This window comes from Corvus cornix, chromosome 1 (genome assembly GCF_000738735.6).
Source record: "Corvus cornix cornix isolate S_Up_H32 chromosome 1, ASM73873v5, whole genome shotgun sequence".
Lineage (NCBI taxonomy): Eukaryota > Metazoa > Chordata > Aves > Passeriformes > Corvidae > Corvus > Corvus cornix.
In genome coordinates this window covers 26679503-26701980 of record NC_046332.1, presented here as the reverse complement: position 1 = coordinate 26701980, position 22478 = coordinate 26679503, and the positions used below count along the sequence as shown (strand labels likewise).

Here is a 22478-nt window from a genome sequence, read left to right as displayed (position 1 = left end):
TTAGATGCTTGCCACCCCACTCACCCCCAATTTTCTGCAGGGTGTGGTGTCCCTGAGGATGATTAGAAACAGGAAGGCTGTTCTTGTATAACCCCTGGACTCACCTAATGTAGTGCACAAAAGCAACAACCACTGAGCCCAGGTAAAAAGAGAGGAAACTCAGGAAGCTGAAGAACATGGCCTGGATGTAATCAGACTCTGAGGAAAGAGAAGGGATCAGTCAGCTCACAGAGCAGGAACAGCACCTCTCAGGGTCAGCACTCCTGTCCTGCTCTTCCCAATACCACCTGCTAACAATGCCCAGCCCCAAACAGCCCTTCCAAAGCCATCTGCTTTCTTCAAAAGGAATTGACAGAACCTGTTGCAAGATTTCCCCCCATTTCTTCACCCCCAGTGCCAGCTGGTGCACCACACAGCCTTTCCTGGAAGGGACCAGGGCTCCAGGTGGTTTTGTCTCCTTTGCTGGTGCTTTCTGCACCAGTCCTTCAGAGGATGCTGGCCCAGTCATACCCCTCTATTCAGCAGTGCCAAGTTCCCCTGTAAAGCTACTCAGCCCAAAGACACTGACTTTTAATGGAGGGCACAATCATCACTTGAAGGTTCTTTGTCCGCTGCAGGTTCCAGGTACGGTTGACATTTCCTGTGAGATGCACAGTGTACAGCAAATATAAAAACAAGCAACATTAGTGATTTTCAGCACTGATCTTGGTTCTCTGAACTTGCACAAGGAACAGGGTCTGGCTTTTTACTAAAATGTGTGTGTGGTTTTGCTTTAAACTGTTCTCTGATCTGTCAATATACAGCCTTTCTCATATGTTTCCCCTCCCCCTTCCCTAGTCACAACCTGTTTTTCAGACTAGAAATCCCTGCTTGAGCCTTCCATACATTGCTTAAGTCTGGATGTCTGAATCCCAAAGGCATCTCATCCCCTATTCATTTAATCCCCAAAGGAGAGATTCTCTCACTACAGGTAGTGGGAGTCCATTTTTGCCTTTGGCCAAATCTCTGTGAGTAAAACACTTCTGTGCAGGATGCCACTCTAGAAACTCGATCTGTTTCTGCAGGGCTAAGCACACCTGGCCAGTACAGCTCTGCTGACAGCACTGGGATGAGAGGATGACACTCCAAAGGGCACAGTTCACTCTTCTTCTTTTTTTTTTTTTTTTTTTTTTTTTTTTGGGAAAATTGGAGCAGAAAGGTGGCAGGGGAGTAGTAAAAAGCTGTTGAGGGAGCCCAATATATCTGTTGGTTGCAGTCTTGCTCTTTCTACAGGGAAGAAACCTTGGGGCTTTGAGGATAGGAATGTTCCCACTCCAGTTACAGTCATCACATGACTGGTGGAAACCTTACTTTTATCACTGCCCAGCAAGTGGACAGAGTGTTTTCTGGTTGGAAAAGACATTAGAACAAGTCTTTTGTAAAATTCTTCTCCCAAAATTACCAATCTTTCCTATTCCCCCAAGTTCAGGGCTGTCACAGATCCCAAGATAGCAGTGGGAGAAGATGCTCTCTGCAGGAACTGAGCCTTCATGGAGCCAGGAGGATACTACAGCAGCAGGGAGCAGGGGTGAGGACGAAACAAAAAGCTGTAAGCAGCATTGCCTGGATGTCTCCAGCGTCTCCAAAGACACCAGTGGTGCTGCTGAAAAGGGCATAACCACAGCATGCCAGGCACTGTACTAGCCAGCCACCTCCTACATTCATCAAGACTTTTAACCTGCCCAACATCAAATTTATACTTCACTCTTCCTCACAACTACCTGGGTAAGACAGACCTACATCATCACCTGGTGGCATCCCACAGGAAGGTCCCAAAGGACACCCACTGCTCCATTACTCAGATGCAGCCATCAAATCCAGCTCCCAGAACAACTTACCATGAATTGAAGAAGGCACAGAGCCCCCACAGGCATAATCCTCCGGCTTGATGACGAACACAACAAAGAACTGCTCACCTGGGAAATCTTTTCTCTGCACAGAAGGATGGAAGAAGACAGAATCCATGAGACACAAAGCCTCTCCCCTCCAATAGGCCAGCAATGAGGGCTTTTTTGCTAGGCAGGCACCAGAAAACACTGGGACACAAATCAATCTCACCTGCACTGTTATGGCTGCCTGCTTTGTCATAGACTGATAAACTCCATTGAACTCCACATTATGGTCCAGGTCATACACTGGGCACTAAAACAGACACAGCAAAGGGTTAAACCAGGAACAACATCCAAACTATTTTCAAAGAAAACCAGCTGGAAAACACAGCACAGAACAGGAAGAAAGAGCCCCAGATGGGCTATCAAAGGGAACAAAACATCTTGCATCTCTGTCTGTTCCCGCACTGCAGGACCCTGCATTATTCAGGGAGGTGGGAAAGGAGAATAAATATGGGGCTATTTCCCTGCTGCAATATATTCCATGCCAGCCCCCATGGGAGGGAACACCCCAGGAATGGGGATGAAATACACAGAAAGAAAATCAAAATTGAAAAGCAGGGAGGACAACATGTCTAAAAATCAGAAGTTCCCCAAGCTGCCATGAGCTAAGGGAGAGTCAAGGGAACAGCACTGTTCCCTCTCTCACCCACCAACATTCCACCCAACACCCTCCCATGGAGAGACAGACCCATCTCACAGGGCAGCAGGGAACCTCACAAGGGGGACAAAAATTCCCTGTGTGGAATGTGTTCCCTGTGGATAGGCTAGAAAGGAACAGCTTGTTCACCTATTTACAACAAAGATTTCTGTATGAGCTGCTTGAACTCAGCATCTCCGTCTTGGCCTCCTTCCAACAGACTTTTCATTCCTCTTCTAGGGGCTCCCTTCACCACCAGCACCATCAGGGCAAAGCCCTGCCTTGGGCTTTTCCCTCTGCAAGGCACAGACCCCTCACAACTGGACACAGCTCCAGCAGGCAGCTCCTTGCCCTTCTCTGCTCAGACTTACCACAATATCCTGGACAGAGACAACTGAGCATGGGTAGGCTGCATCAGACACCACGTTAATAATGACTGAATCGACATCCTGAGGAAATTTGTACAGAAAATACTGCAGAGAAAGCAGAGTACAAGAGTTATGATCCAGAAATCACCCTTGGAAGTATCTTCAGCACCTTTCTAAGCTACCTGCACAGCCCTCGATGGGCTTTGGGGTTGTATGTGGATGGCTTTCACAAAAAAACAGATTTCAAGTATCGGGGTCTTACACTACAGAAGAGCAGATTAAATACATGCAGGCAACTGTCCCCCTTGCACAGTATGCTGTTAGACACAAACATCTTCAACATGCAAAACACAGCATGGCTTCTGCTCCCTTAAGCTGAAGTGACTTCATTTTACACCCCATTCCATTTTATGTTGAATGAGCAATTTCCAGATGTTTCCATACTGCTGACTCTACTTTTATATATGGAACACATCATGGAGCTTTCTCAAATGGGTTGCCTCAAAGATAGACTGTGAACAGTCAAATAGCTAAAACTCTGTCAAGAGTTTCATAAATAAATTATATCAGTTGTAGGATTTAGGGTTTTTTGTTTGTTTGCTTTGATGGCAAAGCATAATGGGGGTTTCTCTTTGCACTTCAGCACTGAATATAATTCAGCTGTAGCTCTGAAAAAATCTGTGAGACACTAACATCTGGCAATATTCCTACTTTTCCTGTGGGGGGAAGGAATGGCATCTCTTGTGCTTCCATGGTTTGAGCAGGCCCACAGGACAGTTTTTGGGGTCAGAAAAAGCTGTTTCTACAGATCTGGGCCTTTTCATATCTGGGCAAAAGATGTCCCAGGCAATATCATTATTTATACATTTTTCCAGTAAAAAGTTTGATGCACTCCCCCAGCCAGCTGCTGGAGAAGTGGGTTCCTGTGCCTGCCCCAGCAAGCAGGCTTGTTGTGAGGGCTCCCATCATCCCACTTGGAGGCCAGACCGTGAGAGCTCAGGCTCCAAGCCACAGCTACCGTGAGGGGCTGATGGGCACCTCAGGCCCCCTCGGAGGGACACAAGGCTGAGGACTGCCACCAGCCACCTTCCTCCCTTCCAGATGGTCACCAGGCAATCACTGCTGCCACACTGGAAGCTACCACCATCCCCACTCCAAAACCATCATCTGAGACTTTCCAACTGTAGAGCTCCCTTTATGGCACATAAACCTTAGTGCTGAGCAAGGCCAGCTGCTTCCTATTTCCCTTCCCCCATGCCAATCCCAGGAATTGGGGCCCCCAAGTGGAAGGGCAGGGATAAACAGGAAATCACCCAAGCCTTTTCTAAGTTGCCCATTTCTACTAAAGCATTTATTCCCATCACCCTTCTCCAAGCAGGGTTCCTTCCCTGCTGAAGGAGCGCTGGCTCCAACCACAAGTCCCTACAAAGTGCAAACTCACCGAGCCGGTTTCCTTAGCAGAGCATGTTTTGTCTGCACCAAGCAAGGACACAGGCACACTGAGCTCCTTGGTTTCCCAGGGGCACTTTTTCCCCTTGGAAAGTTTTAGGTGCATGAGGACCACCTCTTAGTTCATGAGGACTCTTCTATCATTTCCTTTAAGCCATGCTTGCATCAGGGTACAGAATTAACACAAGGGCATTGAGGCCGGCAGTTCTCTGCTGCACACACTGCAAGTGTTATAAACACATCCAGCCAACACTTCTGACCTAGACAAGCATATCCAATTTCTGCTTCTGCCCTCAGGCACAAGCTGGGTTTCAGACAACATCTCCTTCAATTGTTATGTCTTTCTCCAGCACCCATCTAGATTTGGAATAATCGTTTTTTTCTTACCCCTGTAAACTGCTTAATACTTTGATTTACAAAAACCTCAGCATTATACCAATTAAGAAGCAGTCTTCTACTCCATACATCTGTTTTTAAATTAAAATTCACAAATCTCATATTATTGTCACAAAAAATCAGACCCTAGTCACAAAGTTAATTCCATATCCTAAACACTCTATATTCAAATTACAAAATCCCAAGTATTATTTATAAAGAGTCCATCATTCCCTCTGCTCCTACAGTACAAAATACTGCATGAAACTGCAAACCAGATTAAGACATTTGACAGCAAAAAGGATTAGCTAGGGATGCCTGGTAATAGGAAACCTAAAATTAAATGGTGTTATTAACAGTGAAAGCAACAAGAAAAACAGAATCCCAGACAGCCTGGGTAAATTACACACCTTCCCAGCTATATATGTTCCTGTATCTCTATAGTTACTGCCAACATCATTTTCATTCAAGAGAGGATTTGTATCTGCAGGGCTTTAAGCAAAGCTGTTCAGCTGGAGGTGCTGCTCACATATGCTTCCTTCTGAACTAACACACATACCAGGCATTTCATTTATCACTTTGCAGCCTGACCTGCTGCCCTGAGCAAGGAATAGCAGCCTGAGTTCTGCTGCACCTTTACAGCTTATTTATCTTTGTGTTTATTTTTTTCCAGTAAAGACTGCATCTTGACAAGTCATGCTCAGGCAAGTGAGCCAGAACTGGCAGGAACACAACACTGGTGTGTACCACCTCACGGAAGTTCAGCAGTCCAATGACCTCTGGACTTCTGGACATTTCCAGGATTTCCTGAAGTGCCAGTACCATTCATTTCCTCCGCTCATGGGTTTTGGGAGGACCCAAATGTGTCCCTAGAGTGACTGAAGCACTCTTACCTCTTCGCTGTATCCACAGAAAATTCAACAGTAAGGAAGTTTCCCTGCATCCTAAGAGGGAAACTACCTAGTCATAAAAGACTTGCTATCTCTAACAAAAGATCATGTCAGTCCCTTGGATGTGGTAAGACGTACAAGCAATCTACACAGGATTCCTCCTTACCTGGGGCTGGGAAGGGCTGGCAGTGAAGTTAAAGGCTTTGTTGGTCCTAGAAAACAAATACCAGGATGTTGAAGTCTACAACTTTCAGAGCTGGAATACACACAAAGCACCCTCAAATTAAACAAAAGAATTTTTTTTTTTTTCCTGGGAAGGAAAAATAAGGGAAGAGTAGGCAGATGGACCAAATCCCTTCAGTGACATTCAAGTGATACACGAAGAAATTGCATTTGTATTCTCACATGCCAGCTTACTCAAGTTGGAAGTTCTCCAGCCTGGTGACCAGCAGCTCATATGCAATATTGAATGGTGCCATGGAAGCGACATCCACAAATATAATCTGGTCAGAGGGTCTTGTTTCAGGTGTTGGCTCAGAGGGACAGAGGGTCCGACTCACTTCTTGGTAATTGTAGGTCCTCTGATAGCTACAACAGCCAGGGGAAAGAGGGAGGAGAAAGTTGGATGGGAAAGAGAGAGCGAGCGAGCAGTTAAGAAGTTGTTCAGCACTACTAAGAATGGCATCATTTTTCCCCTGCTTGCATAACTGAAATTCTCCTCTGAAAGGCCAGGAGCATTCCGTCTTTTATTCAGCATTGAAGCTCCACCTCTGTTGCTGCTTGCAGTCTGGACAAGGGACTGGTCATCCTCCACATTTCACTTCCCTCAGGGAACAGCCCACGACAGCTGTGGATATCTAACATCTGCCATTTAGTGGAGGCAAAGAGAGCAGTGACAGCCACCGCTGTAACCATCCCCTGCATCAGGCAAAACACTGCAGGACATCTGCTGCTGGCACCAGGATTCAGTCACAGGATGAAGCTTCACGTTTTAAATGGTCTAAGGTGGCTGAAAATTGTTTTCAGAACTTGCAGCCCAACGAGCTCTGGGGTTGATGAAGATACAAAACAGCATCACTTTTGCAAAGAAGCAGCTTCAAAACAGCCACTCCCTAGAACAAACTTAACTTAGGTGTCCCTGAGGTGAGAAACAGAGGCTCTTTTCCCCAAATGCACTCTAACACAGAAATTAGGGTGCTCTTTCAAGAGCCTGTTCAAACCCTGCTCCAAACTAGAGCCCAGGAACTATGTGCACACATGGTAGGCAACCACGGAATGACAGCAATGACGTGTGGTAGATTCACTGACTGGGGACACAGGCAGTTCCCCCGCAGACAAGCCTCCTGGTACTCTGTGTACCTATCTGAGAGGCTAAGAGCCAAGAGCAGCCAAGAGCCAAGAGCTAAGAGCACTGCCAAGTAAGAGGTTAGCCATCAAATCCTGGTCTTCCTAAACCCAGCTGGCAGTGAGCAAGAATGCTCTGCAACCAAGCCCTGCAGTCTACACAGGTTACAAGAGGTAGGACTTGAGGGAGGCTGTTGATGAACACAGCTGGTAGATGAGTGTGTCACAAAGAAGAGACTCCAGTACTTACAGGCCTCGAAAAATCAGTGGGACCTGCCATGACAGCACTCCCTTCTGCTGGCGAACTACAAACAGGACGGGGTATTGGAGGTTCTCAGAGCTGCTGTTCACGTACACCCGCACTGCATCTACCTGTGGGAAGAGAGAGTACACGGAAGTATAAGCTGAAATTAGAAAACAAGACAGCTCCAAATGTAGGTGGGAGAAGCCTCTCCCCCTTCCTCAGTCTGACCTAGGTGCTGACAATATGCACAGGGAGATCAACAGTGTTTATCACTAGACTGATTATTTGGATCCAGACATCATTTACAGAAGTGCCTCTCTGCTGACAGTGCAGTCCAGAATCACAGCCCTGTGCCCAGGTGAGAGCTGACTGTCAGACAAGGTACAGTGGACAAATGCAGAATACATGAGAGTTCGGTAGCTTCTGCTGGGAGCAACCTGAATAACTTCTCTTAAAAAAGTCAAGCAAACGCACAGAGACACACAAGACAAAGACCCAAAGCTACAATTAAGAATTTTCTTGCTGGGACACTTACTTAACCAACTCAATCAATACTACTGGGAAAATCACAAAGATGACATCAATAGCCAAGGACGAAAAAGCAGGTTAGCAGCTGGATCTCATGTAAACAATTCAAAGATAACCATAATCCCACCTAACAAAACAGGAATACACTTCTGACTGCCCTCAAGTGGACAAGAAAGGCTGCTTGTGAGAAAGGCAGCAACTGAAATTTCTCCCTACATTATCTGGCCAGCACATGGTTGCAGAGGTAGGACAGCTGTGGTGTAAAACACCCTCAGTTCACTATTTGAGAAGCAAGGAGTTTGTCTGCACCATGTGGAAATGTCACCATTTCCATTTGAAAACAGCATCCCTTCAGCTCCCTCTCCAGAACCGTAGATATTGATCAAGAAAACAAAATATGAGAATCCATAGCTCATCTCAATTAGAGGCCCTGAAATAATGAAAGCATATTAAGTGGATAATATATACACATTTTCAACCTGCCACATCTTGAAAGATTATAATGGACTCTCACTAGATCAGTAAAAGACTTCTCACAGGTATTCTGACTTTATACCCTCCAAGAAGAGTAAAGATGCAAGGAGGTACCACCTTCTGAAAAGGACATACAGAATTAGCAAGGTAGCAGAAGCAGAGCTACCAGAGACATCAGTTTAATTCTTACACCAAGGACACCAGCTTCAGATAAATGACTTACATCTGCAATTCCAAGTCTAAAAGAAAATTTCCTATTTATTCTTGTTTAGTGATTCTAAGCTCACATGGGAGTTGAGTCTAGTAGAACAAAACACCTTCCTGAAAGCCATAATCATTATCAGTTTTCCAGACATTAGCACCATAGTACAGAGGCAACAACCACCAAATCCTAAAAAAATAAAAGATCTTCAACAAAAAACCAAAACAATCATAAATAATTTAATTAAAACCCTCTTGAAATAGAAAAGCAGATGTTAGAATCTTTTCCCACTGCCTTCTGGCTTCTAAACCTTTGCAAAGCACTTTTGGCCTGCCTTCCAGCTTTTCCTTCTGGTCACAGAAACTACACATGCAGTTTTGTTTCCAAGTAAATTTCGCCATAGGGTGCTAAAATGAAGTTTAAAAAGCCGTCACCACAAAGCAAAACACACAAGGAACACCTGAAGGGTGTCACCACGGTGGGCCACCACCACCAGGCAGCATTGGAAGGTAACTCAGTGGCTTCTTTAGCGTCTGTAGCTGCCCTGAGGGAGCTGAGACAGCCCACGTTGGTTTAACTTGGAAACACAGGGACTGGGCTGAACAAGCTGATGGTTGTAGGTGTTTGCTGAGACAAGGAATGGGGACACAAATGAAGCGACTGCAACTGAACATGAAAACAAATCTAAGGAGAGTGAAGACACAATGGCCAAGCCAGTCTCCTGCAAGAAGGACATGGAACAATTCTCCACCCATGGGGAAAACAACTATCATTGCAGGAAGGACACATTTCAGCTACCTGTCCAGCAGCTTTTTGCCCATGAAGCGGTTCAAGCGAGCCCACTTCCACCTCCAGGTGAAGCGATTCTCACTTGCCTAAGGTTGGACATGGCTCTGTGAACTCTCCAGGGCTCAGCACATAGCTCAATGCAATGGGGGAGCTCACATATAACTCACAGCAAATAGCACTACTGGCTTATGCATCCTCAACTACCCATAAATACAAGCCAGAGATTGGGAAATTCTCTTCTCCACTGACTTCACGAATACAGAACATAACCCAGGACACGGGTTATACATATATTGCAGATAGTCAGGTTTTCTTTATTGTACATCAGTACACGTACATTAAATGAATACAATTCATTTCCAGCCCTCTCAGCCTCTCCTTATAGGAGAGATACTCCCGTGCTTTCATTGGCTTTGTGGCTCTGCACTGGACTCACTCCAGTAAGTCCATAGCTTTCTTATACTGGGGAGACCCGAACTGGACACAATCAGGAAACACCTAGAGCCAGCTGACCATGGATGGAGACTCCACAACCTTTCTGGGAGATCTGTTATGGTGACTGACCATCCTCAGTAAGAAAAGAAAGTTCCCCATCTATCCTAGAGAAGGGCAAGGGAAGGGAAACAAAAGCATTGGTGATTAATGCTGGTAGAGAAAAACCTGAGAGGTGGAAGAAGGTCGCTTCCCTCTGCTGTGATCCAGCAGCCAGACACCTCATTTGGTTTCCCTCTCTCCACAAAACTAAGCTGATTATACATCACCTACAACATTTATTCAGCTTTGCTGCCAATTCCATTATCTTATAATACTAGTAGCAAATAGGAATACCAGAAGAGGGAGGTAAGAGTCTCAAGACTCAATAGTCTTTTAAATCTAAGCACTTACCCACATGAAAACTGGTATATGCTATATTACTACCATAATGGCTTCTCTACATCCTTACTGTGCTCAGCACTCTGTATTTGCTCCCTGTAACAGCTGGTTATAGCTCCTTTGCCCTGTTCCCCTAAAAGTCCATATTCAGGTGCCTTGTGCTCTTTTTGGGCTGATAATATCTGGGGCAGCATCCAGCTGCATCAAGGCAGGACCACCTAGGGCCTAAGTATGTGCTCACAGGTGGGATCCCACTACACTTCCTCCCCCCCATCACATTTCTCTCTGCACTCTACACAGGCAAAGCTGCTTCCCAGGCCACATTCAAACAGGGTGTCTCTGAGAGGAACATGATAAAGTCAGACACAACAGTTACAGAGCAGCTCATCGAGAAGATCCCAGTGTACTTTAAATTGCACCTCAGTGTATCAACAATTCACTTGCAATGAACACCTCTGCTCCTCCTACATTTGCACATACCCAGATCAATCAGGAGCATCACACTCCCTAACCCCATCAACATCTTTATTATAAAGTCCAGGAAACAAACAGAGTGATTAAGAAGCTGGACAGATGGCAATTGAGGTTCCAGTCCACCTAGTTATTTACCCTGCTGCCACCACCACAGCAACACAGGGCCTCTTGTGGGCAGATCCTGCACTTCCAGTGGAGGGGGCAGATCCCAATCCCAGGATGCAGCTCTGCTCTCCCCCTCTCAGGATCTCAGGGATACAGCAGCAGCTCCCAACAGCTTTGGTTGATGGGCATCTTTCTTATACAACAGCTACTCCTCCCAAACACAGCAGTAACACAGGTGGGATTTGCCTGTTGGCCAAACCTGCACAAGAAGTCCCCAACTAATGGTTGGAGACTTGGAAATAAGCTCGGACATAAGTCCAGCAAAATGTAGGTGCAATTATGAGGAAGCTTGGGAAAGTGCAGAAAGAATTACCATTTAACTGCAAACAGGGCTTCTCTTGGCTGTTGTCACTCACTCTCCGATTCAGCGCTACAGATTAGAAGGAACCCTAATTAGGGTCTTGGAGGAAGACATCTTCCCTGGCAGGATGAACTGTCTAGCAGGAGCATCACAAGGGACAGGGATAAAAATGTAACACTTATGAGCTGATGTTTATGCTTTTTTAGGCCGTCTTCTATTTGACCTACCTTAAACTTTAAATCCATGCTTTGCTTCTAGATTCTCTTGCCTTATAGACAACATAAACATTTTCATGCTACAGATTTAATGAATTCACTATTGAGCCAATGCTAGTAATCCCATCTTTCCCTTTGAAAGTCAGCATTTGGCATTTGCCTTCAGCAAAATATTTTTAGAAGAGTGAAAAAAAGTGAGGTGAAGAACAAAAAGGTGATTAATTTACTTCAAACATGCTTCCCCCTCCACACCTTTCCAAAGGTTATTTCATTTTAAAAACAAGCAGTTCTAATGCAAGAACACTTCCCTGCTACAGAACCACTGCTCCCATCACACAGACCTCTCCCTTTCAACACAGAACTTTATGTAGAGACAAGAGGAACTCCAGCAAAAAAGCAGAGTTTTACTTTAAAATTATAATCATCACAAAGACTATGACCCTCCTCTGCATCCACCCCCACTCACTTAGCACTGGTGAGAGGAGGAGGAAGTTTTGCCTGGGCAGTAAGAGGGTCAACCAGGCTGCTGTCACTCCTGCATTGCCAGCACTGCTGTGGGACTTCGCTATGGAGTAGATCATTGCCAGCACCACAGAAAGCTGGTTGTGCCTTCCCCTTCCTTGTACACTCACAGTAGGAGGCTGGCTATATCGGTGTTATAGTGCAGTGCTAGATGTCATCTGCACCCTCCAAGCTGAAACCCTCATCTTGGGAACCAAACTAGCGTACCAAATGCTCCCTTTGACAAGGCAGGCCCTGCACAAATATTTGTCAGCAATAACCACACTGCTGCCTTTTGTGCTGCGGGGCTGAGGCAGGGTCAGGACTGCTTCAGAGACTTCTGCTCCTCACACTCCCTCCCAGTGCCAAGGCTCTGCTGTGTGCAGGGGCTATTCACCAGCCACGCTCATGATAGTTTTGTTTCTCAGATGACTGACCTTGAAGTTTCTTCTGTGTTTCAAGGTGGACAGAGCAGCAGTAAGACAGCTGAATAAAGAGAGAGCTCTTAGCATTGCATAAAAACGTGTTAGACCAGGAAAGACAAATATTTGTACTTCAGTTCCACCACCATCATGGAGATAGGGGGAGGGAAGAAAAGAAAAGGAAAAAAGTACACCTGAATTCCATTCTCTAGATGGGAACAGGCAGAAGCAGCTGGTCTCAAATTCACCCAGCTGAACAGAACCACCATGGCTGCAAACATGAAGCAAAATAAACCAGGCTCTTGTTGACATGAAAGAATCCTTGGACTGATTATTAAATCGGCATTTCCCACAGAGATTACACATCATCTTAAAACTGTGGGGATGTGAATTTAAGGGCAAGGCAGGAGGTTGCAACAACAATTTGTGCTGCAAGCAAAGGTTTTCCAGGGCTTTACCATGGATTCCTTTCCAAAAGCTCTTGCTAAGCAAAGCCTTTGAGTCACACCAGGGCTCCACCACGCTCTCCGCCGCACCCACACGCCAGCCGCTCCTTGTGAGCCCGTTGGGATTATCAGTCCATGTTGCGACAGCGCTTGGTTGTGGGCCTGCCAAGGCACCAGGCCAAGCCTGTGGGCAGGGAACACATCCGGCAGGCAAACACAGAGGCTGCTGCCTACAATGAAAGGTCTCAGCACAGGGTACATGCACAAAAGCCACTGAACAGCTGCTGCACAAGAAAGAGGTGTTTCATTTTTATAAAAACCGTGAAATTAAGAAGTAGGATTGAGCCAGATGGACTAGAGCAATTGAGGCAGTGAATGAATACCCCATCAGCACCGAACTCTCCTGCTCTTCCCACTGACAACACAACAGAGGGAAGCTGAGACCCTGAAGGAAAATAGTCAGGAGACAGTGACAGGTTTTAGAGAACCTCTTTGCTGCTGTCTTATGAGATACGAGCACCACTCCTGGCTGACAACAAAACAAGTGGAGCTCAGAGGATCACTCTCTTTCAGCCTTTCTCTGTCTCTGCGCTCCAATGTCAATAAGTGTTAATTGCCAAAAGCAATCTGTCAAATAACCCCAGCCCACAGTATTTTCTTCCAGTATTTCTGCCAGGAGTATTAAATACCCAAAGCAGCATAAATGAAGAGACAGACTCTAGGTATGTCAAGCAGGGCCTCGGACACATTAACATAATTGCTCCAGGATTAGTATTTTTCATTTAAATGTTTCACTCTGTGCAAACATTCTGTGTGGACTTACAGTCGGCCATGGACTTGCCCATGAGTTCACTTGTTTGCAACAGTATCTGTGAAGCATAAATGGAAGCAAGACAAATATAAAGCACGATAATATTTACCTCTTTCCATTTTTGAAATTTTGTCCTCTAACCAATGTCACTAGGGAGTCTCCAAGACAGCCAGAAAGAGAAACTGGGAGTTGCCATGCTGGATGAAGTAGGTACCTGTTTCTGAACACCCTCAGACTTTAGGAAGACGTTAAAAATAAAAAATCCTTTTTTGAACAGTCAGTTAAGGAACAAACTACTCTACAATAATTGCATCTTCCTAAACCACAGCAGCTGGAACTCTGGGCCAGGCCAGCCCTTGAACCAAAAAGGTTTGTAACCTTTCCAAATTTGCTGTAACTTCAAGCTCCTGGCAGTAACTCCAGGGATTGCTGTCAGAACATAGATACCTGGTTCTTTCTTGAGTCCCAAGTTCTTCACTTCAGTAACACTTTGGATGTGGATTGAATTATGTCTTGTAATTCAAGCTGTCTTCTTTTTAAACAATTTTTCATTTATTTTAAACTGCACTGAAGTAGCTATTTCTATGCTCAAAGAAAAACATCAGTGTAAAAAAGTAAGGAAGGCTGTTTCTGAAATCCTCTGTGGTTCTCCAAGTATGCACAGCATGAAATAATGTTTGCTTATGCAAATGTACTAAACTATATTTTCAAACTGAGCAGATGGCACACCCTTGCAATACACCTTTTACAGTCTGCACTGAGATTCCTTAAATATCCCCTGAAACAGCAGATGAGATCCATACAGGAAAAGCATACCTCCCTACCAACAACTTCTGCACAAGTTATTTGAGGACATTTCAGCCTCTACTTACAATGCAAATGTGTAATAAATTGCTCCACTGTTCTTGGAAAGAGTTCAAACTGAGGAGAGGCATTTTGATGAAGTTACTCTTATGCAGAATTTGTTTTCTTTTTTAATCTAAACATCTTGGGGGTGCGGAGGGAACAACAAAACCTGATCAGCTTTGATTTTAAACATGACAGCCCAACAAGAAGAGAATGACTAAGACTTAGAACATTCAAATTCAAAAGAGATGCTTTAGTTCAAGGACAAGTTATTGAGCTTGACAGCATTAGCTTACACATTAGAAATAAAAATAAAACTCTTGCCAGCACCGCAGTCACCATCTGAAGGTGTGCGGGCTACCCTGCAAGAAACCAGAGCAGCTTTCAGTTCTCTTCCCTAAAGCCTGCAAACTGATAGCCTCTGACAAGATGTACTCTCTTTTTGCCTCCTGGGTAGGGAAACCCATGAAGTGCAAAATCCTAGAAAGATAAAGAATAATTTAAGTTTGAGGGGATCTCAGTTGCTCCTATCCCCAGCCCAAAGCAAAGCCGCCTCCCACACCATTCTCTCACTCAAGATATCCCACTTTTGTTGGAGGGTTTTCAAGACTGTATTTTCTGAAACAAAAAACAACAGTCAAGTTTGTGTTTTTAGTAGATCCCCATACCATTTCTCTCATAGTTTACTTTTGTTTTCCCCTGCAAGTAAAAGCTTTTTGTGTGACCCTGGGCAGGGTGGGGAGAGTTCAAGAGAACACACTGAGCAGCAGCAAGTACATTCCAAGTGCTGTGTACTCTGCACTGCCTATGCTGTCACCTCCTAGGGTTGGCTGTATTCTTTAAGAAATATAAATTATATACACAAGTTACTCCAAAAAGATTTTGTTGAACCTTGCTTGGCTTCAGACATCATATACTATAATTTGCTTTGGTTTTTTTTTGGATTTGACACTGTCCCTACATTCCTGTCTCATAAGGCAGTTACTATTAGGTTCCAGAAATGGTGTGCTGAGGCTCTTCCAGTGTCCTGTGGTGAACAGACTAGAGCCAGCAACCAAAGAGCAATAGTGTGGCCGTGGAGATCCTGCAGTAACAGCAGCTCTAATGACATCAGGAGATCTTCTCATGCAAGCATTTGTAGTCTTCCCAATTTCTTTGATTTTTACCTGCATCTTTGTGGCTAAACTGGTGGGCTTCCACTCAGCATTAAGGAAAGACAGAACTTAACCTGCTGTCCTCACTATAGCTCAGGCTCCGCCATCTCCAAACAGTAGAATAAGGTTTTATTGCATGCACAGTGTAGCTGCGGACTGAAAGCTGGGCTGGAGCCAAGACTAACACTATGGAGAACATGTGCAGGACACCATGCAAATACTTTGAGGTAGTTTATTCCAGCCTGAAGGGTCCTACATGTGGAACCCAAAGCCAGCTTAGAAGCAAGAGGTGAAAAAATTGCTCCTAGAGTTGTTATAATAGACATGGGTGCTGCTGGAGTGGGACCTATACTAGCATGGCAAACAGCAGAGAACAGCAAACACAGATTTGATCACGGCCTCTTATTAAACCAGGCTGCCCTGTGTAGCAGATCAAGGAGTTTCCCTGCAGCTAGGACAGATGGCTTTGGACTGAGCAAGTGACTCATCACACAGTTCCAGAGGAATACACAAGTGAATTCCTGTTCTGGCTTCTTTCCTGGAGGAAAGCAAGTGCAACTACCATCCACACCTAGGAAACAAGAGACCCATTCACTAGAGGTCAGAGGAACACAACTGACACCATGCTCTTTGGCTGGAAAAGGCACTTGGTCACAAAATTTAAGGCATGTAATTGGGAGACTTCTGATCTTCTTGCTAGTGTTGATACCACTCTTCCTTTAGGACAGTCAACTTTTTCCTAATCTGCAATTACGAAAAAACAAAGGGCAATGACATTAGGAACCCTCCCTAGCAGCACACAGCCGCTCATAGTCTGAGGGCAATCTTTTACCCATCACTCCTCAGATAGACTTCACAGACAAGACACTCACTCCAGGGCTACACGTCCTCACACTGCACAACTGCTCAGCAGAGAAGCCACAGCTTAATCTACTGTCAATCACAATGTATGGTGAGCTGGGCCATATGGGAACTGAGACTGGGGCTCTGTTCCTAGTCCTGGCAAGGGAGAAGGAGGGAAATAGCACCCACTCTTACTCTTAAAATAGGTGCAGCCCACTGCTCAGCTTTGGAGCTCATCGCAACCAACATATACTGCATGAATGTCCAAGAGCTGTGTCTGGATTGCAGCATCTTTGCCTACAAACAGCCAGTTGGAAACTTGTTCTCCTAAGAGATACTTGGTTTTCTAAATATAGTCCAAATATTTCCCAAATTATACATTCAGCTAATCTGAGCTCCAATTCGGAAAAAGAACTTCTCTTGTCTTCTTCCTCATGATATTCTCCTGGACCACTTACAATTTGGTACAGGACACACCAACATGCACAATGTTAGTGTAATTTGTGTTTTCATCAAATTAACCATTAGCAACTGCCAGATCTTACAGTGGTGGAAAGTCTCATTCACTCTGAACTCCTTCAGTACTCACACACATGCTATTCTTTTTGAAAACCCTTGTATTACTGCAAACATAGAACTAAGCAGATTCCCTTCCTTGTCACATAAAGCCTTCTCCATTCAACAGCAAATCCAGCAGAAACATTCTACGCACTTTCTCAGTCTTCTTGGCAGGAATACACTGCACAGGCAGCTCCAGCAAACCAGCAAGTGTCTCCTTCCTTTCTCCCTCCCAAGTAGGGACATGTTGAATATGTGGAATGAGTGTGTTATTTTTTTACCCCCTCATCCTGGATGTCTTCAATGTAAATAATCCTAAAATAAAATAATCCTGTTGCCCAACTAATTGTTCACCAGATATTGTTCACTTCTAACAGTGCACATCTGCCTTTGCTGTTAAGAGTATGAGGGCATAGCAACAAGTGACACAGCTGGGCTTATTGCTATATTTTTTACACTCAGTTAAACATTAAACAAACAGCAATACAGGGGGGCGGGGGAGGGTGGGGGGGAATTTCAAAGAGTATCTAGATGGAAAAAAAGGGAATTCAAAAAACAGTAAGACTACCCCACTACAAATCAAGAGTTCCCACCACAAGGAAGGAGTCTGTTATGTTGTTCACAGCCCAACCCTACAAGACCCTTGCAGCAGAGGTGGCTGTGCTTCTCCTCAGCACAGCATTACCTTCAGAGTTCAACCTCAACAATTAAGGCCTAAATCCTAGTACATAAAAGACTGTCAGCTCTCCTGCCTCAAGACAACAAGGTGAAGTGTTTCTGCACAGCACATAGGAAGGTTTTTCCCCATCCACAGACGGAGAGAAGAGACCTGGCAATGTACCTACCCATAGAAGTTTCAGCTAGGTGATTTGGTCAGCATATAAGTATCATCATTCTCATTTTACTCACAAGTTGCACAGAAGGGAAGCCACATGTCTCAAAACAGCTCTGCTGCAGAGCCCTGAGTTGTGGCTTCTTCACCTTGTATACATCTGCCTTGTGAGTACTCTCATGGGACTCGCTTTTTCCCTCCCATCTTGTATGCACCCCCATATCCCAAGGAGTAAGGATGATGACGTGGATGGAGAACATCCTCTGAGATCAGGCAAGCACAACACTTTTCAGAAAGCTGCAAGTCTCTGAAGCACCAAACAGGAGAAAAGGTCCTGTTCCCTCCTTTCTCTCATCCATCATTCAAGCACTGCTCTATTCAGCTGCATTTTCAGATGTGCCTGTGCAGCCACAGCACATGAGTAACCAAAACATTTACAGAGGGCTGATGGATCACAAGCCAGCCCCCACATTTTGTTCTTGTCCCCGAGTTTTCCCTTGTTTTGTAGGCCTGGATTCATAAGAAAGAGCAGCAGAGGGGAAAACAGCAGAATTTGCAGCATCATGAAAACAAATTCCTGTTTTCAGAGCCAGATCACTCCAGACTTGACTTTTTTTCAGAGGGGAAAGCAATTAAACTCATCCACTGCAGCCCTTCCATATGCTCTTTTTATTCAATTAGCTTTCCTGTAACTAAGGTTAATCACCCATGTGGTATCTGCCTTGAGTTATCAGAGGCTTCTGGCTAAACTGCCATCACCACAGAGACAGGAAGAGACCAAAAAGACCAGGAAGAGTGGAGAGCTCACAAGTGGCAGGCAACTGGAAAACACTGGCTGGCATTCCCTCACTATGAGCTCAAGCTTAAAAACTGTAGCAAAAGGCAAGGACTAATACACTGAGTTTTTGCAGGACTTACACTCCTTCACAAGACCCAACACCAAGAAGACAGCATGTCCCTAAACATCTTCCCATCTCTTGCATAAACCCTGCCCACAAGAACTCAGTCCCAGATTAAAGCCAAGATTTCCACTACCAAGCTTCTAAATCTTGAGCAATTCTCAACAACAGGGAGATACAGGACCACCAGGACAGATCAACACCAGGCAGATTGACCGTGCCAGTAAGAGGAGACCCAGTCATGTTTGCCTCTCATGGGTTCAGGGCTGCAGCTGGGGAAGGGGCTGCAGACAGCCACAGCCAATCACCCCAACTAGGTCAGTCCCCTTCTGGCCAGTTTCCAGTGGCTCATCTCAGGAATGGCACCTGAGGAATCACAGAATTGGAAGATCATCTTCAGAGATCACCTAGCTCAAACACCCTGCCATGGGCAGGGAGGTATCTTCACTGGATCAGGTTGCTCAAAGCCCTGTCCAACCTGACTATGAACACTCCCAATGATGTGTACCCACAGCTTCTCTGGACAACCTGTTCCAGTGTCTCACCATAAAAAAAGTTTTTTCCTTATGTCCTACTGAAATCTACAGTCTTTCAGTTCAAAACTGTTGCCCCATGTCCTGTCATTACAGAACACTGTAAAAAGCTTTTCTCGATCATTTTCAGAATCTTTTTTATACTGAAAGGCCATAATAGGGTCTCTCTCTGGAGCCCTCTCTATCCTCAGAATCTGTTCTAGGCATCCTTCATCAGAAAACTTCCTATGAAAGTCCATCTTTATTTAAAGAGCTTTTGTCTTCCAAACATTTTTTCCTAACAGGAGCTGGTTGCATGGCCCTCTAAGCATATTCATGTGAGTGCTTGATGAGTTCTGCATTGAAAAAAATATTAAATCTCAAACCTGAATTTTCCCTTTTTAGATATGTTCTTGCCCATATCTCTGCAGAGATTTCACGTTTCAGCACACAGGACCATGGAGATTAGTCCATTAAAGTAACTTCTTAAGCGAGGCAGTAGCCTGTAGTGAGTAGTCTGTACTTCACAGCCACAGGAACAACTCAGTGTCTAGAAGTAGCCCAGAAGTTGCATTTAGGTACCTGCAAACACCACTGAGCAGCCATGGGCTTCCTCCCTGCCTCCTCCCACTGTGCTTTCACTGTACTTCTCCAGAAGAGAAAGCTTTTTTTGCAGAAGCTGCCCAGGAAAAACACATGGCTTCAAAAAGCACATTAAATTGAAGGAACCAGATTTAATTTTAACTGTAGTCAGTATTCATGCTCTCTCTGCTAGCAAGCCACAGACCTGCCAATAGGTCCTCATCATAATACCCCATACTTGTAACACCTGAAGAATCTTAACTTACACCATAACCAGCTTCCAAAAGGAGGCTCAACACCAAAGTGTGCTTTTGACCTCCTGGGATCACTGGTGACACCCAACAGTTAAGTAAGGCTGGGCTCCTTTGCATCATAGCCCAGACAGCCAACTGCTGCCCCATAAATACCAGGTGCATTTTATTACATAGTACATCGTGTGGGAAAAAGCTGTGGTTTCCATTTTCTCTTGTTCTGTGCAACTGAGGCCAGGAGGGAAGATTCATCTACCCAGTTCATCATCTTTTGGTACATCAGATCATCTTACTCAGCAATTAACGCCCAATCCAAACAACGGGGGCAGAGTTTCCAAGGTACCACTTAGCTACTTGAGATAAACACGACACAAAAAGTGGGGAGGGGGGAACCCGCAATAACTGGGTATACATAAATGACAGGTTTCTTTCCACCATCAAACAGCCATGGATGGCCCCGGCCACGCTGCCCTGCAGCCTCCTCACGACACACCTCACCTGCACAGCCCTGCCTCACCTCCCAGGCTACCAGGGGAGAGCACCCTGATCCTAAGGAAATGCACAGTGAAGAAAACGGCATTTAAGGCTTATTAAGTGCACACACACACATATACACTTTTTTTTTTTTTTTGGTCGTTTGGCTTTTTGTGTGGGTTTTGTGTTGGGGTTTTAAAATTATTTTAATGTAGTACTGTTATCCTCACAACTCCCTTCTAGGCTTCAAACCCGTTCTGCTGCTAGAAATGCTGGATATCAAAGCCCCCTTCGCGGGTGGGGGGCACCAAACCACCTGCCCATCCCGCAGCTCCCGGGACGCCGGCACCCTCCCAGCCCGCAGCCGCGGGGAAGGTGGAAGGGAGCCCGCAGGTGCACTGCGGCTCCCGACCACCGCGGCGGCGGGAGGATGCGGGCAGGACAGAGGGGGAGCCCGGCCCGCTCCCGCACAGCGGCGGAGCCGCAGCAGCACCGGCACCACCCCGGCACACATCCCCCCCCACACCCGGGAGGGCGAGAGGGGCACACAGTGCTCGCCCAGCCGCGGGGAACCCGGCGCTCCGGGGATCGCTCCTACCTGCCCGGGCTCGCTGCGGTAGGCGAAGGCGTAGACCCGCTCCGCGCTGATGTTCACGGCGCCCCGGTAGACGCGGCCGAAGGCGCCGGGAGCGGGGTTGTCCCCGGGGCCGCCCCCCGCTGCCGCCGCTGCCGCCGCTGCCGCCCAGAGCAGGGCGCAGAGCAGAGCCCCGGGGGCCGGGGCTGCCCTCCCGGCCATGGGCTCCTTCCTGCCGGCCCCGCGGGGCGCCCGGACTGTGTGTCCCCGGCAGGGCGGGCAGCGAGGCGCTTTATCTGCGATTTAAATAAACAGCTCGGCGACACGGACCGGAGGCGGCGGGGGCAGCCCCGCACACCCCCGCCCCTCGCCCGGGGGACGCCGAGCAACTTTCCCCGGGGAAGGACCCTCCGCCGGCCGGCGGGGCGGAGAGGGGAGGGGAAGGAAGGCCGGCCGGCGGGCTGGCCAGCCCAGGGGAGGAGGGTCTCCTCTCTGTGACCGGCCCCAAATTCTGAGCCCGGCTTAGCAGTCGATTGTCAGGGAGTTGTGCCTTTTGGGGAGCTGTGCCGTGAGTGCAGGGACACGCTGGCATCGTCAGGCGCGTGGGGATCAGCATCTGCAGGGCTTCAACATTCCCTGCCCACCGCGTTAGGGCGTTCTCGCCCCGCACTCTGCCGGCTTGCTGGAGCTGCAGCTCGCACCTGCAATCCTGTATAGGGCGCTCCCCAATCTTTATTTTTGGCTTCTCATAACTTTGGGATAAATGCCTTCGTTTTTTAGTTCACCCTAAAGGTGCGAAAGGCAGCAGCAAATGTAATTTCATTAATCTGAAAATGGCTTGTTGCATCTATTCTTTGCGTCATCCATGGAACTGGCTACAAACAATACTGTGATGCTCTTATCCTTTTCAGCAAGATGAGAGTGATACTGTTGGGCTGTGAAAAGGCAAGCGATCTCTCTCGCACGGCTTAACCCTCCTATCGTCCTCTGTTGAAAACACACCTAGGAAATGTGTCAGATCCCACGGTGCAGGGATGCACTTTTAAGTCAGAAAATAGAGTGTTACTTGTAAAGCAATCGGAAGGGTTTTTCAGGAGCCACAGTTTTATAAAGTCAGCCTGCCGTCTCCAAGTGCAGTGACTCTGACCCCAGAAGCTTTCCACAAGTTTTGGGTTTTGTTTTCAAGGCTGAGAGATTTCCTGGGGAGTCACTTGGTGTCTTTGGAGGAAAAGTTGCAAAGCTCAGCAAAACGAGCCGGCATGCCTTGTGCTGCCGTTTTGATCTCCAGGCCCTTGAGTGATTTCTGCCAAGAGAAAAAACTAAACAATTGTCAGTGAGTTCTGTTTGTCTTGAAGCAAGGTTCAAGTCACCCTGCCTTTTGTCAGAGTCCCAAGAAGTATCATTAAGGGTAAAATAAACCACTTTGTGATCTGCTGGAAGATGGACACTCCAACACAAAGATTTTGCCTTTCGGCCTGGAGTATCAGCTCTGCAGACCAGGAGACTTTGTGACT

The 22478-nt window shown here is 46.3% G+C and overlaps 1 protein-coding gene across 2 annotated transcripts in view; it reads right to left on the bottom strand.

Annotated features, from left to right (window-relative positions):
• SIDT1 (SID1 transmembrane family member 1) overlaps positions 1-21535 on the bottom strand; it is a 40372-nt gene extending 18837 nt beyond the window's left edge. The window contains exons 1-9 of one of the 2 annotated variants that reach the window (XM_039559668.1): positions 20989-21535; positions 7245-7366; positions 6068-6238; positions 5817-5862; positions 2940-3041; positions 2098-2181; positions 1878-1971; positions 569-640; positions 105-198 (exon numbers count right to left, since the gene is read on the bottom strand). In XM_039559668.1, coding sequence (XP_039415602.1) covers positions 105-198; positions 569-640; positions 1878-1971; positions 2098-2181; positions 2940-3041; positions 5817-5862; positions 6068-6238; positions 7245-7366; positions 20989-21186 — 983 coding nt within the window. In that variant the 5' untranslated portion in view covers positions 21187-21535. The remainder of the gene's footprint in view (positions 1-104; positions 199-568; positions 641-1877; positions 1972-2097; positions 2182-2939; positions 3042-5816; positions 5863-6067; positions 6239-7244; positions 7367-20988) is intronic. The other variant, XM_039559675.1, reaches the window with a different exon arrangement.
• Between the last annotated feature and the right edge of the window lie 943 nt (positions 21536-22478).